The sequence below is a fragment of the Cupressus sempervirens genome, chromosome 11 (genome assembly GCF_028749045.1).
Source record: "Cupressus sempervirens isolate cs-2001-9-10 chromosome 11, ASM2874904v1, whole genome shotgun sequence".
Taxonomy (NCBI): domain Eukaryota; kingdom Viridiplantae; phylum Streptophyta; class Pinopsida; order Cupressales; family Cupressaceae; genus Cupressus; species Cupressus sempervirens.
In genome coordinates this window covers 187,637,143-187,653,690 of record NC_143128.1, presented here as the reverse complement: position 1 = coordinate 187,653,690, position 16,548 = coordinate 187,637,143, and the positions used below count along the sequence as shown (strand labels likewise).

At 36.1% G+C, this 16,548-nt stretch overlaps 2 protein-coding genes across 7 annotated transcripts in view; both read right to left on the bottom strand.

The window, feature by feature from the left end:
- The window catches only part of LOC149528823 (phospholipid-transporting ATPase 3-like), a 264,933-nt gene that overhangs the window by 71,492 nt on the left and 176,893 nt on the right, over positions 1-16,548 (bottom strand). The window lies entirely within an intron of this gene.
- Positions 38-1,205, bottom strand: LOC149528825 (uncharacterized). The gene is made up of 2 exons (XM_089811281.1): positions 679-1,205; positions 38-549 (listed from the first exon to the last, which is right to left on the bottom strand). The coding sequence occupies exons 1-2, from the start codon at positions 1,159-1,161 to the stop codon at positions 349-351; spliced, it is 684 nt and encodes a 227-aa protein (XP_089667407.1). The 5' UTR covers positions 1,162-1,205; the 3' UTR covers positions 38-348.

Here is a 16,548-nt window from a genome sequence, read left to right as displayed (position 1 = left end):
TATAAATTTGGCACCTTTGTGCCAAACATCTCCCACCATGCCTCTAAAACAAGAAATTTTTGAATCATATCAATAACTTTGAATTTATCAAATTAAGATGGTAATAGAATTACTATTAGAAATTAGGATGTAGAATCAAAGATTTTTAGTGTTTACCAGGCATCAATGCTGTCCTATTTCTTTTGCACAACTCTCGTGCAAATAAGTCCCCTTGAGCTTTCTTAAATAGCTCAATCTCACGGACTATATCTGTGCTAACTGCTGAATTAGGTGACATTCTCTCTATAACATCGTAGAAGCCACTCCACACCTCATCATCAGCCTTGAAATGTGGGTTGAACTGATATGCTAGATTAAGGAAGTAGGCCTGTGCAGTAGATTGTGCCATTGTCTATCAATGACATCCCGTATAGGCCCATACCTATCTCGATTCCCTGCAAAAAAAGTGCGAATGGCCTCCTTCACCCTATCCATGCCCTCATAAATGTAGCCCATTGAGGTCTTCTCTCCATCAACTGTTCGTAGGAGAACAATAAGCGGCTTTACAAACTGCAATCATTATGAAAGTTAAAAAAGAAATAATCAGCTTTAAGTTTTTTCTTTAAAAAATGAACAATAATTTATAACATAATTTCATAAACAAAATAAAGTTGAAATGAGGACAAAAAGGAAAATTACCGTCACAATATCAGCAATAGGTGTCCAAAAAGAGGGCTCGTCAAAAATATGATCAGCTGCAGCAATCCCTACAGTGGTCTTTGCATATGAAGATGCAAGCCACTCCTCACTAACAAACATATGTCTCAAACCTCCCTTTGAATCAAGCAAGGATTTCAATGTGAGGAAGTTGGTTGCAAATCTAGTGACCCCTGGACGAGACAACTCCCTTTGCTCATTGTGTTTCCTCATGAGGTTGAGGACCCATGTATGATTATATATGAATTTGCATACACTCCTTCCTCGCTCTATAACTGTTTTGATCCAAGGGAGTTTACCAAGATCCTCTAAAATGAAGTCAATGCAATGAGCGGCACAAGGAGTCCAAAATAGGTGAGGGTGTCTCTCCATAAGAAGCTTTCCTGCAGCAACATAATTTGCTGCATTATCAGTAACTATTTGCACCACATTCTCCTCACCTACATCATTTATCACTTCATCCATTATCCCACAAAGATATTTAGCATTCTTTGTTTTTCCTGAGGCATCAATGGATTTCAAAAAAACCGTGGCACCTAAAGAAAAAGAAACAAATTAGTATAATGATTAATGATGAATCATAATTTGTAAATTCAAAATTTATAAACTTAATCACTTAAGTACAAGTTCTACTTCTAAATTTTTAATGTCTAAGACTCTAAGTACGATTACAGTTTACCTGATGAAGAAACAAGAAAGTTGAGGAGTGTTCTACTCCTTCTATCAGTCCAACCATCAGTCATGATGGTGCAACTTTTTTTCTTCCACACCTCACGCTGCTCCGTGATTTCAACTTGTACATCAACCACCCTTTGGTTCAAAATAGGGCCTCCTAGCTCTTTAGCACTAGGGGCTTTGAACCCCGGACCACAAATAGCAACAGCATCGATTCCAATTTGCCAATAAGGGGACCTAAAACAAATAGAATAAAATTTAAAGTTAAACAAATTAGTATATTATAAATAAATTTGAAAACAAAATATAAATTAAAAGAAACAAAATAAACATATTATTGAAAGCTGAAAGTTGAAAGCTGAAACTTGTAACTTTGAAAGCAAGAGAAGACTTAAATTTAAATTTACATAAATAATTACCTTGCTGCATTGAATGAAATGTTGTTGTAGATGAAGAAGTCCCCAAGTGCCAATTTTGCATAATCATGTTTATCCTTGTTCCAGCCCATGCCCTCAAGCGATGGCTGTGAGCCTGGAGCCGTGCGTGGAGCAAACATAGAATCAAGTGTCAATTTTTGCTTATGAATGCGAGGCCCAATGCTCACACTCGTAGAAGCAGTGGTATCCGTAGGTGGAGCAGTGGATAATGGAGAGCGAAAACTAGAAGACCCCTGTTGGGCTCCGGCTAGTTGTGCCATTTCTTCATGTTGCTTCTTTTTCAATTCTTTTTGCTCCATTTTTTCCTCTAGAAGAGTTTGGATGTCTCGCATAACATCTTGGGGTACATCTTTGCATTTTTTAGCATCACGTCTAGGTATATGTGCGAGGTGATACTTCAATCTATTTATTCCTCTCCCATTATATACCACACCACAATGCCAACATGTAACAACTCCCTTTTTGTGCCCCGGGATGGCATGTTTCCAAGCCCTATCCCTTCCTATTACACTTGGGTCTGCATTAGGGTTAAATGGAGGCCTATTTCCACTTCCCTCACCTTGTTGTTGAGACATTATATCAAATTTCAATAAGTAACTGTTTGCTATCAGCCTGCTGCAATATGAATGTAAACAAAATGAGAAGTAAAAAAATAGTAGACTAGTGGTAGAGAGTAGAGACCAAACAAATTTTAAAAAAATGAGAAGTGAAAATACTTAAAAAAATATGAATGTAAAAGTTTAAAACATAGTATAAAACAACACAAAAAAATGCAACAACAACTTGTAGCTTACCTCTTCAAATTTGCACAAACAATGGAAATGCAAGTTTGTAAAAACCTCCTCCAAATGCTCCCTCAAGCTCCTCTCAATGCTTTAATGCAATCTAGAAAGATGCACAAACCATTAGCAATCAATACGGGAGAGCAAACTGGTTTGTTGATTTCTCTCTCAAAACCCCAATATTCTTCTCTCACTCTTTTCTCTCTCTTGTGAGCACAAGCAAATGGTGGAATGACCTTTTTAGGTCAATAACATGTTATACAAACCAGAAAAATCCAATTAAACAAAGCATTTTATGTTTTTTTTTCCTTTTTACTTGTTACCCGCCAACGAGAGTCCTAGCATCGGGACTCGCTGAGTCAAGCGAGTCCATGGACTCGTCGAGTCAGACTGGACTCGGACAGGACTCGGCAGAGTCCGAGTCAAGAGGCAGTCTGCCTCGAAAAGGTGGACTCTACCTCTGACTCGCCGAGTCCGAGGCTGACTCGGTGAGTCCCGTTACACTGGTCAATACTCATCAAAATGATGACGAACTGACTGATAAGCTGCACTAAGTCGTAAAGGAACTTATGACTCACTCCTAACTGCCCATAAAGTACTACAATTGATCATAAAGACTCTCAAACAACTTTGGCAAAGTCAAATTCGACATTCAACTGCATCCTAGAAATACTCTTTAACTCCAAGCTAGTCTCAACACTTGGCAAAAAAAACAACTTCGTCACCTCATAGTTAGGACTTTATCCAACTAAAAGACTCTTTTTCATTCAAAATCAATTTTCCATGTGACATTAAGGATAAGTCATAGCCTAATTTGGAAATATTAATATCAATTTTGCATCGAAAATTTATATTACTTATTTGACTTATAAATTATCAAAATAAGTAATATTAATTACAATGTAAAAGTGCAAAATCAATATAACAAAATACTAGTGTTACAAAAAAAAAAATTTAAAATTACCCGAACATATATTACCGATGAAAAGAAATATTAAGGCAAAAAGGAGAAACACCACTTGGCCAGGAAAAGGCAACGTAGTTTCTTCCCAACCAGGTATCTATGCGCAACCCTAAAACAAAAATATCCTTTCCACTCTTTCATTCGCATTTTTTGGAAATGTTGATAAGACTGGAATGCATAGGGTTTCTCTTGTTTCTCTGCTTCAACATGCATCTGGATCCGTAGCTATCCTTTGTATTTCTAAAGCTTTGAGTTGTGAGCTGCAATGTCTAAAGGAAAGCTTGCTGTTTTGGCATCTATAGCCAGCTCCCATGGCACATTTATTCATTTTGTGCCTCTTTCATTCGCATTTTTTGGAAATGTTGTGAAGGCTGGAAACAATTGACGTCTTTCTGTTTGACATCTGCCTTCATCGTTACTGATGTTTCTCCTAGGCAAACCTGGATTTTTATTCCTTCCTGTTGTAGCCGCTATTACTGGTTCATACTCCGCTTTGTTGCATTTCCTTGGCAAAATCTGGAGTGTCCTTCTGTGTTTTTGGGTACATTTTCTGGATGCCATTCCTGTTGTTTGAGTTTTGGTAATTTTCCCCACCTATAGCCAAAGACTGTGGAGTTTTGGGACATTTTGAGGCCATGGCCCTGAATTCTTATCCTTCTCATGCTATTCTTTGTTGTTATTGTTCAGCTTGGAGATTTCAGCCGTAACTTTGATAGATATTGAAGAGATCTGAAACTTTTGTAGCTTACGGTAACTAGGGTTTCCTTCCAGAATCAAACCCACTAATGTGCTGCTACTATGACATTTTCCTTGCTTATTGTGACAACTTACTCTTGTAGGTGTTCTCTCACTTCTGGCTTTTCTGATGGTCTTAGACCCGACTTGGGTTTGTAATAACAAAAATTTCCTTTTGGCACATGTCAAGGGTTTCACTATTTGTTACTGTATACGGCTTTTCCATTTCTTTGGGTATTCCATGAAATGTGCTAAATTGTCTACATACAGAGGCTATTCTTTTAACACTGTGATTGGGGTTTTAATGCTTGAGCTGGAATTTTCAGTTGTTCATATTTTCAATCTGGGTACTTGAAAATCCATAACATTCTTCTATTCGGGCTTATATTTTCCATATATTTGACCATCTTCTAATTTTCTTTTAAGAAACTGGGCTGCTCACACATCTTTTTGAATATGAATTTTTAACTTATGTGCATCTTGCTTCCACCATTATTCCTTCTCCTGTGCATTTTCAGCTTCTAAGAAGTTGACACCATGATTAAAACCCCCCTTTGTAAAAGTCTGAAACTTCTCCACCATGGATATAGTAATGCTCATGTTGATTTCATCTTTAGTTTTTCCATTCTGTTTATACCATCCAACTTTGACAATTTTTTGAAACTCTTTTGAAAGGTAAGTTCCTGGCGTGAAACCCATGAGGGTTTTTCTTCTCATTTTATGGCTTCATTTTATCTCGCAACTAGATTTTGGAAAGAATCTGCAGACCCTCAACTTGTCTCTTGAAAGGTTTATTTGACAATCAATATGCCTGTCATATATCTTGCTTTGCATCTGGAATAATGTATTGGATAAGACATGTAACATTTACTTTTATCAACAACATAATCTTGTTATGCACTTACAGCTGTAGCATTACTCCTTACTTGTTAACAAGGCATGTTGCGATTTTCTTTTAAGAAACTGTCTAACGTATTTGCTCATTGCTGATTCATTTGTTAATATCTCTGTACCATTGAGCATAAAATGCAATTTCTGATATACTATTGCTGATACTATCTGATGTATTTGCTGATGCTATCTCTCTCTGCTGAAAAAACACCTCTTTTTTCTATGCAAATGTATAAAATGGCATTGAGATAGGATAAGTAAGCACATAGAGAGGTACTATCATTGCTTAGATCTTTTGATCTAAACTTTTCTCTTTTCTCTTGCAGGTCACAAATGATGCTTCGGATGCGGGGCATGGGGCAGCTGACACAAGGGAGCAATCAAGAGGAGGCTTAACCAATCATTTGGCACAGGCAATGACTGGTTACCTATGAACTTTTGTGTTACATCTCAATTTTTGACCCAAATTAAAATGTTCGTATAGCCATTGAAGTTCATATGAAGTTAGTTAACACTTAAAATTTGTTATAATCTTGTGTAATGGTAAGATGGTTAGTCATTATAATTTCATATGAAGATAACATGTTAGTTAAACATTGTGAAGATATTTTAAAGCTATTTTAGATAGTTGATTATTTATCATGAATTCATGGAATTGAAAAGGCAGTTAACTTGCATGATCAACTATGATTAATAACTTGTTATGGTAATAAGATTTAACTATGGAGAATTTCCTTCTAGGGGAGCAGTTTAAAGGGGTGGCAGCATTGTCAAAAAAGAATTGGGCACAAAGACATCACCGTCACTAGGCAAATGGGTACGAATTTTGAATCACCATGGTTGACAACCTAGCAATTGCATAACAGGATACACAAATCAGACATGCATGAGCTATTGGATAATTTAAACATTTTAATCAAAGTACATACCTTTAATGGTTTATGATTGACATCCTCATCACTTCAAAATAATACATATATATGTACGTGCACATAGATATAAAAATAAGGTTACACCATAGTATTAATTTATATAAGCTTATATCTATTAAAATACATATATCGAAATATGCGTACACCTGGAGAAGATATGGAGATAAATAATCTTCCACATGATTCACGTATTTAGATATGCATACCTTAGTAGGTGCAACCTTGGATAAATATTAAATATGATGCCATCATAATAATATATATATGTGCAAATATATATTCATATAACTTTATAAACTATCCTTTTGAATTCGTAACCTTCGAATTCTCTTCCATATTTATTTATTCTCTTATAAGAGGCGAGAATGTACACTTGGCATTTTTTACTGGTGACTCAAGAAGACGATTCTTTATCTTTTATGACTGCTCAAGAATCATGCCTTCTTGGAAGCTTGTATTATTTTCAAATGCCTCCTTTTATATACAGGTCAGGTGAACCAAAAAAAGGGAGTCTCCATTGCTATCTTTGCTTCCGCTCTTTCTCCTCATTTTCTATTTACTGCTTTCTGTTTGAGGAAAACCCATGTCATAGTCTTACCTGGTTGAATTCTGCATTGAGAGACATATTTCAAAGAGTCATCTGTACAGAAATCAAGTCAAGCTCCATACTTTATTTGATCTAATTATGTGATCAGCTTTTCCATTTTCATATTGTTTTTGTATGTATTTGAAATTGCAGATGTAATTTGATGTCTCATTGTTGACTATATATTTGATTGGCATATTTGTTGAATCCGTCTTTTCCTGATTAAGACTGAATCCATTGTATTTGTTATGCAAAGATGCCTCTTGCCTACAGTTGGATTCCATAATCAATCTATTTCTTGAAAATCCTTAACAAGAAGTTCTCGGGTCATAGAGTTGCATTATGATAGTAATGAGATTATATTATTCTTTTCACAAGCTGAATTTCAGCGAAGGAGTAGAATTACTTTGAGTTTAACATCTAGGAATCACATGGCTGGATAGGCAAAAAAGAGGGTGAAGAGGTGAGAGAAAATCTACAAGAATATGACACTAGAATCAGAAGCAATTCAATGAATTTATTACATTTTAAAAGAATAATTAAATAGCTCATGTTGTCAAAATTATATACTCTGTTGTCAAGTCGAGTGGTGGGATTAAGTACCAGGATGCTCAGTCGTTGACAAGGTGTTCCATGTCTATTTCGGCTAAGGAGGGCCTTTCTAGTTAGTGAAAGTGTGGGAATAAGTTTAAGGTCCAAAATTGGGCAGTTAAGCCCCTGACAATGTTTCCCCTCTCCACAAGATGCCGGTACATGCTTTAGACAAAGATAAGTTATGCATTCAAACGTTTGTCGAAAACAGGTATTTTACCTTTACGATGTTTATACGAGTAGTAAATAAGATGGATTGGTTTATATCATCATTTCAGTTATTTCCTTTAATGAAAGCAATTCTTCTCGTCAATGTAATTGGCAACTAGTTAGATCTATTGACCTTCCAACTAGAACATGGAATATATCTATATACAAGAGATAAGTTTATCTAATGGATTGATATTTCTGTCTTTCATTTATTTTTATAATAAATATAAGCTCTTTCTAACTGTATGTCATTGCCATAATTAGCAATAGAAAGAAAATGAAATGATATCGTGGTATGATCCCCTAAATGATATAGTGTTATCTGATGCCCTAAATGATATAGTACTATCTGATGCCCTAAATGATACAATGGTATCTAGCACCCTAAATGATACAATGATATTTGATGCCTTAAATGATCCAATGGTAATTAATACCCTAATTGATACAGTGGTATGTAATGTCCTAAATGATCCAATAGTAATAGATGCCCTAACTGATATAGTGGTATGTGATGCCCTAAATGATCCAATGGTGATTGATGCCCTAATTGATATAGTGATATTTGATGCCCTAGATGATATTTTAGTATTTTTCATTACAATAAAGTAGTATAGAAATTTGTTCCTTAAGAGGTATTTTATGGACTAACCTAAGTTTTGTAGAAGCATCCTTAGACGGTTTTTCGGTTTTGAACTCTACGGTATGTAGATTTTAAATTCTTTGGTAAATTCATTGATGCTAACATCAATTGTTAGTTATGAAATTTCCATTTAAGTAATTGTAATCATTAATCTCATTCACATGAACATAACTGATATAACTATCTTCCGATGAATATGAAGTAATAACTGTATTTCTTTCATATGTTAGTTGTTGATTAAGACTTGAAAAAAGTGGTTGTTACATTTCGCATATCTATTCTTTCTTTTTTCATGTTCATTACATTTGTATAGAAAAAAGATAGGAACTTAGTAATAAAGCAGCAGTTGCTACTCTTACAGTCCTTTGTGTGAGAGATGCTACTCTTACAGTCCTTTCTGTGAGAGATGTATATTAATTTGCAATATCAGTCGCATTTCATCAAATGTATACCATAGTACTACTCATCTTTTGATAATGAATACAAAGGACATTTCAGCTTATTTTTCACCTTTGTTTACAATAGAAGAAATTGTAAAAGGAATATCTGATTGTATTCAAAAATTGATCATACATTTTTAAGAAATTTTTGCATATATGAAACTGAATTTTCACATGAGTAAAAATCAGTAAGAAAACCAACTACCATTTGTAGGATGTGATCCATATTAGGTAGAGCGAAATTGTCTTCCAAGCTAGCTTGGTTCAAGTCCCTGAAATCTAAACAAATTCTAATTTTTCCACATTTCTTTCGAACAAGAACTATGTTGGCAAACCATGTGGAATGAGAAATCGGGTATATTATACGCACCTTCAGCATTTTGTCCACTTCTTTAAAAATTGCATCAGCCACCCTAGGATTATGATTTCTCAATTTCTAACAAAACAAGGTCGCACCGGGTTTTAAAGGAATTTGATGCTTAAACTTTCCTTGTCGAAAGTCTTTTAAATCTTCATAGGACCATATAGACACATCTCTAAACTCCTTCAGCAATTTCAAGAATCTACTTTTTCTCGAATTCATTACAACACTTACCCAGGTTAACTAGCTTCAGATTATTTTCGATACCTATATTAATCTTCTCACATCCCCCCGAAAAATCTTCTCCTTCATTGGTAGTCTTACTAAAATAACAGTTCTTCCTATCAAATAATGTCTCTAAGGCTACCAGACCTCACGAAATACGATTGCCTTTTAATTGAATAACATTATCATCATTATTCTCTTTCCCACCCAAAGGGGTTTTATGGCCTTTTGAGCTTGAACCTTCGAAATGAAGAGATTGAAACCGCTCTGCCCCTTGGAGGAATGAATTGATATGTGCATCGTCATCAAAAACTTTCCAAGAGGTCGCATTATCGATGAATCAGTTCAATGGTGTCTACATAGTCAGGGAAGTCAGGATGTGGGATCTTAAGGGAGGCCAAACCAGCTAAAGCATTTGCTCTAGCATTATATTCCCTGGGCATGAATTCTATGGAGCAAGCTTCAAATCCTTCAAGTTCATCCCACACTCTATTTATGTAATACTTCATCCTTGAGTTCTTTACGGTAAACATATCTCGAACTTGCTTGACAACTAGCTCACCATCCCCTTAGGCTTTCAATAGTTTAACTCCTCTTCTCTTAGCTTCCTCAATGCCCAAAAGCAAAGCCTCATATTCATCAGTATTGTTCGTGTTCTCAAAATCAAGCTTAAAAGCCTTTGGGATAATCTTGCAGTAAGGTGTGATGAGAACAACTTCCGCTCTTGAACTGATCGAGGCACAACTGCAATCAAACTCTAAAGTCTATAGCCCTTCGTCTACTAACTCTTCCAAACCTGCTATGTCTTCTTCAGGAAACACAAGATAATTAGCAAAATCAGTTTCATTATACATGATGTAAGACCTCGGATCTTTAGATGGAAAAATCTTTTACTTGGCTTTGTTTTCTGGTTTCAAGATAACTTTCTTATTCCAAATTGGTATAGTAGCTTGAGACCAATCTAGTTTCACCTCCCCACCCAAATCCTTACAAAAAGTTCTACTCAAGAGCATCCTATAACTGGTCGGGGTATCAGCAATTAAGATAGTCAATTTGACCCTCTTATTAGGAAATTCAGCCAAAGAAACTTGAGTGTCCTTGATTTGACCTACTAGGGGGACTTGTTTGGAGTCCATGGCATAGCATTTACCAAATGTTTTGGTCGAGGGTAAATCCAAGACTTTGGCTACTATGGCTGGCATGATGTTATCAGTGGCTCCAAAGTTAATAATGAAATTACTCAACCTATGACCATGGATAAACAAGGATACATAGAATGGGGTAGGTTTTTCAACAATTGAGTGAGTTTGTGTAATCTCAGCATGAATAGAGGATTTATCAATTTTAGGTTCTTCTATGGGTTCAATGGGTGCTCCGATGGTTACCATTGAATTGTTCTATTGAATTGAACTAGGAGAAACAAAACTTTTAACATACTCGATTAACCTATCTAATTCATTGGGATTAGATTTCAAATAATCTAAAGGAGAAATCTAGATTCTTGTAGACTTACAAAATTCCACAATGTCAAATATAGATTCGGGTTCAGGCTTCTTAAAGAATTTCACCTCTTGAATGGGATTCTTTTGAACTTTGGGATCATCCATGTGCTGTCCCGTTTGGTCTCACCACTTGCTTATAGGTGTGAAAGAGGGCTGAATAGCTAGAGACTTGTCATTGCGATTGCTCCTCGTAAGCACCGTGCATGAAGGATCTTCAAGACTAGTAAAAACGTTCCCACCTCATTCTAAGTCAAACTCAAATTCAAGGAAATAACTTATAGAGTTGCTAGTTCCTCTTGAAGCATCTTCATCAGTGAGTACTTCTTCAATAGTCCCCTTATTAGCTTGCAATTCTTTGTAACGTATCATCTTTGGACAAGAAAGTCCATCATGTTCATCTATTAGGTGAAAACTGCACATATTTGTTCTCTTGGCTGAGGGGCCTTCAATCGTCAACTTCTGGTTACTTGGTAACATGTTTGGTTACCTTCCTACCATTCTTGGATTTTGAAAATTACTTGGAATGTCATAGTAGGGTGCATTTGCTCCAAGCAATTCTCTTTTCATCTCTGAGACATTGTTAAATAGTCTTTACACTAATGGATTTGTCGAACCAGAAGCGGATGCTTGTGAATTGGGTGTTTGTATGTCTTGTCTCCATTACCTACGGCAAGGAAATCATCTTCTAACTCAACAACCAAACTTTTTGCTCCATTAGCATCTACAACCCTATCATGTCTCAAATGAAAGCTTATGTCAGGTGGCATGACATTGACAAAGAATCCTTCCCGATTCTCTACATTTTGTAAGAATTTGGTATAACTATGATACCATGAAGAATTTGCCTTAGGGCAAAAATGAAGCCAAGATCGAGAAGCACAAGACTAGCACAATATGGAGCGAATAATGTATGATCAGAATAACAATATGAGAATGAATAAATGATTATCCTTGGATATCAAAACATTCGATAATAGATAAATTGATGTGATTGATGTTCAAGAACACTAGAAGTGCTTGTATATAAAGGCCTCTAGAATGACTAGGAGTTAGCAAAATGATAAGCCTCACAACTAAGCACGTCCACCAAGAGTGGATTATCCTCCATTTAGCACAGAAGTTAGTGCGATGATGAGAGGATAAGCCTACATAGCTGTGTCATGTAAAATTATGTTGTAGATGCCATGTGCTTAATTAGAGTGTGAACAATTGTGTTGTCTACATGACAAATCAATTAATTATGCAAACTCCAATATTGTAGACACCATGTGCTAAAATAGAGTTGCTAACTCTTGTGTTGTCAACATGACAACTCATATGAGTACGCATACTCCTAGGTGTCTAACCTAATAAATAATAAAATAATGCATTTATCCTAAGTAAACTTGAGTAAAGTGTAAATAATAATTGTTTACACTAACACCCCCTCTTAAGTGCAACTTAGGGGAATGCACTTAAGCTCACAAAAGCAATGATGAAAATGCATAACGGGCCCCAGTTACTAGGCCATGTTAGGTACCCAAGTATAGATGCAATGTCATACATATAATGCAATGCAATGAAATGCAATCTCTATGAAAACAGAGAAAGAAGGAAAACCTCATGGGAAAAGCCCTCCCCCAAAAAGAGAGATAAGTACAATAAAGAAGATGCATGTATGGATGGAGTAATCAAGACCCCTCCCCCCCATTATGACATACATCATGCATATACAATAGAGAATCTCTCCATGAAATTCCCCCCTTAGTGAAGGATCTTGTAATGATGAGTGCTTGAAGATAAAAGAGATTCCAATGCCTACAAATAGCATTTCTCCATTTAGGAAGAAGATACACCAAGTATAGGTGCAAGTATGCTTCCCACTGTGGATAAGAAGATGGAAGAGGGATCCATATTTAGTATGGTGTGGATGCTACCTCTGAAGTCTGCTCGTATGTTGACAAGTCCTTGATGAATGTAGATGCCACAAACCAATCTGGTGGATGCCCAAAAGAAGGTGGCAAACAAGGTAACATGTTCATGGATGAAACTGAATTAACCTCCAAAGATGATTAAGCATCCTGATAAGAAGATGTAGGAAGAGAAGCAATGGCGCTTCCCCTCAATGATGTATGCACACCCATGATAGAAGCTCCTTGATGGCTAAAGAAGCTACACCATGAAAGCTGAATGATGTTCCTCCTTGTAGGAAGAAATGGTGCCATAGGTGTAGTAGAGAAAGCTCCCCAACAAGTAGGAAGAAACTTTAGAAAATATGACATCTAAGAAAACTGGAATACAATCTCCAAAGACTGATATGTCTCCTCTGAAGTGAAAGAGTCCTTCTCCATCTACTGTAAAGAAGTATCCACAATCATGGCAGTCTCGAAAAACAACTCAAGTGGTTGAGGGTCAGAGCGATCCATTGCAACAAGTAACGTAAAAATCTCGTCAACAAAGAGAAGATGAATGTCATCGATGATGTCTCCCACATCTTCAATGTAAAACTCCACAAACAACCCTGCAATGTCTAGAAAGAAGTCATCCCATGAAGCTAAAGTAGGAAGACATGGTATTTCTTGTTGTACTAAATCAAGAGCATCTGTGGCTAGAACTGGCTCAGTAGAAACAACAGGAGCATCAGGAGGTGGGATCTCATCTGGAGGTGAAGGTACCATAACTGGAGTGACTAAAGATAGAATGTCTTCTAGAAATGGAGGAACTGTAGAATCTCCATATACTTTCCAAAGAGCCATCCAAATGTCATAAGGTTCAGTGAGCTTTCCAATGACATCAAGGCAATAAGTATTGATACTAAAAAAAATGACATCTAAAATTATTTTGACAGGTATCGGATCATCAAAGGGCAGTTCTTTGGAACATAGAAAAGGAAATACTTCCCTATGCTCTTTTCTTAGATGATCAATTATTAACGCACTCCATTTGTGATAGTTCCTTTTTGTCAACCTCGGTCTAACACCAAATTGACATGTGAAAGAAAACTCCATGAGATCAATAAATGTATGCACCCCCTAAAATGCAAAAAATAATTAATCAACCCCCTCAATGTATGATTTTGGCACTTTATACTTAGTGTGTTTACAATAGGCGGCTTGCCAATTTTGGCCTTACTAGTCTTCTAATTTTGCTATTTACAACTTCCTCTTGGAGTTCAAATCTGGAACTCTACAATGTAGCTCAAATATACAAGAATTTTGAAGCATTACAATGCAAAGAAAGGACCTATTTCTAAAAGTGGTATTTCTGTCCACACAAGACTATAATCTGATTGCAGATCTAGAAAGTAGACGAAAAAAATGCACTTGCAAAAAAAAAAGAAACATAAAAATATGTCCATATAAGCCCGTACTAAGCCTTTGAGGTTGCAAAATTTGGGATTTGCAATTTGCAGAAAAATTTAGGAATAAAGATCTCAAACATCCTGCACCAACGTGTAGATCACGAAATTCTACCCCAAAACAAAAAAAAATTGCTCAAGAAAAGAAGTCCATATGAGGGAGATATCACTATTTCAAAATCACCTCTGGAATTATTTTTCCTGAATCACCACCGTTGTGCCTCCAAAAATCAATTGACACTAAATTTCACCTCAGATGTCCAATTTTAATGAAACAAAAGTCAATTTGGGGTTTCTTGACCTTCTGAATATGATGCCAATATTTGATTAGCATCAACAAGCTCCAATCTTGTCTTGAAAAAAAAAGTCTCCAACTGGCCTAAAAGAACAATTTTTTCACAAAATTTTGAAAATAAACTGCAAATCTGAAAAGAACAAATGCAAAGACGCAAATGAAAAATGCAGATCTGAAAATTAAATGCACAAATCTGAAGTGATCATACCGATTTGCAAAACAAAATTTGCCTCAATTTTGACTATTACCCATTATAGGCAAATTTATAATTAAAATTCACCGAATCGACACTCCAGACACAATGGTGAGGTTTGCTTTGGCTCTAGACACTCCCAATGACTATAGATTCTCCGGATCTGAATTGTGGTCCTCCAAGAGGTGAAGCAAGAATGGTCTCCAATGGCTATGTGAAGAGAAGCTCAATCAACTTTGATACCATGTAAGAGTTTGGTATAGCTATGATACCATGAAGAATTCGCCTTAGGGAAAAATGAAGCCAAGATCAAGAAGCAAAAGACTAGCACAATATGGACCAAATAATGTATGATTAGAATAACATGAGAATGAATATCTGATTATCGTTGGATATCACACCATTTGATAATAGATAAATTGATGTGATTGATGTTCAAGTACACTAAAAGTGCTTGTATATAAAGGCCTCTAGAATGACTAGGAGTTAGCAAAATGATAAGCCTCACAACTAAGCACATGTAAACCAAGAGTGGATTATCCTCCATTGAGCACAAAAGTTAGTGCGATGATGAGAGGATAAGCCTACATAGGTGTGTCACGTAAAATTATGTTGTAGACACCATGTGCCTAATTAGAGTGCAAACAACTATGTTGTCTACATGACAACTCAGTTAATTATGCAAATTTCAATGTTGTAGATACCATGTGCTAAAATAAAGTTGCTAACTCTTGTGTTGTTAATATGACAACTCTTATGAGTACGCATACTCCTAGGTGTCTAACTTAATAAATAATAAAATAATGCATTTATCCTAAGTAAACATAAGTAAAGGGTAAATAATAATTATTTACACTAACACATTTGGCCTTTTCATGACAGGAATCTTGTGTAGGATTCTGTTAAATTTTGCACATGGGTTCATGGACTTCATTCTTGAGTTGTGACAATTGTAACAAGAGGGGTATGTTCATCATCAGTAGCCCTGAATCTTGCCTCATAAGCAATCTTCATAGAGGCTCAATCATTAATAGCTCCATTAGGGAGATGATGAAACTAGTCTACAATAGTTTCAGTTAAAGCCTATACAAACAATCTAACTGCCACATTTTCAATTGGAACAGCAAGAACTCCACAGGCGGTGTTGAATGCATTCAAGTGTTCATCTGTTGATTTCTTCTCGTCACCGTTGAACTTCGGAAGGATATCCCTGGCTCCTTTTGAAAGAGGGTCAGGATTAGGCCCGACAGCAAGGGGTCCAAATTCAGCACCCCAAGGGTTTGTGACCATGTTAGGTAGTATGATATTGATTGGTTGTGTGTCAAAATGCATTGGGATTAGGGTTCCAAGTGACACTAAGGCTTGCAAAATCACAGCAATGGTGTAGGTCTTTCAGGAGAAGGTGATCTACTTCTACACTTAGTTATTCTTTCACTTTTGTGAGTGAGATCAGGAGCAAACTTCTATAATCTCAAAAACTCGTATGGTTCATCCACAAAACCCTTATATCTGTCACTCTAGGTATACTTACTCCTAGCTAGCCTGCTTGGATTAAGTCTCGGGGGTTGGGTTGTTGAATAGGATTAGGTTGGTTCACTTCAAGTTGTTGAGCCAATCTTTCCACTACTGTTGCTTCTTGAGTGATAGGTACTCTTCGGATAACTTTTGCATGTTCTTCTTCATCTTCAAGAACCTTACTAACCCGTAAGTATTACTCTGTGCTAGTTCCGGTATTCCAAACCAAGGTATTTAAATCAGAAATGATATCTTCTTGGGTATTTTGAAAACCTACGCCTAGTTGGAGAATAGGAAATATGTCTTTATGAGGCAAGACCATCCTATAAAAGAATCTGTTATTCTATTAACTTGGATTATCACATAGGTCTCCTCAAGAGAGTCGCCAAAAGTTGTTGGTGAACAGTTTTTCCTTATGTTAGCTAGTATCTTTTATAAGTCAGAAAAACTAACTCACAACAAATGAGTTTTTTAATTTCAAAACTCTCTATGTCCAAAGGCATAACTAACTTCTTAAAAGATTAATCATTATAACCTT

What these genes read in the sequence shown, in the direction of transcription:
- LOC149528825 (XM_089811281.1), bottom strand. Translation starts at nt 1,161, where the DNA reads ATGGATGAAGTGATAAATGATGTAGGTGAGGAGAATGTGGTGCAAATA. An exon ending in CTATTGCTGATATTGTGACG is followed by an intron (nt 550 to 678) that starts GTAATTTTCCTT and finishes TAATGATTGCAG; the next exon opens with TTTGTAAAGCCGCTTATTGT.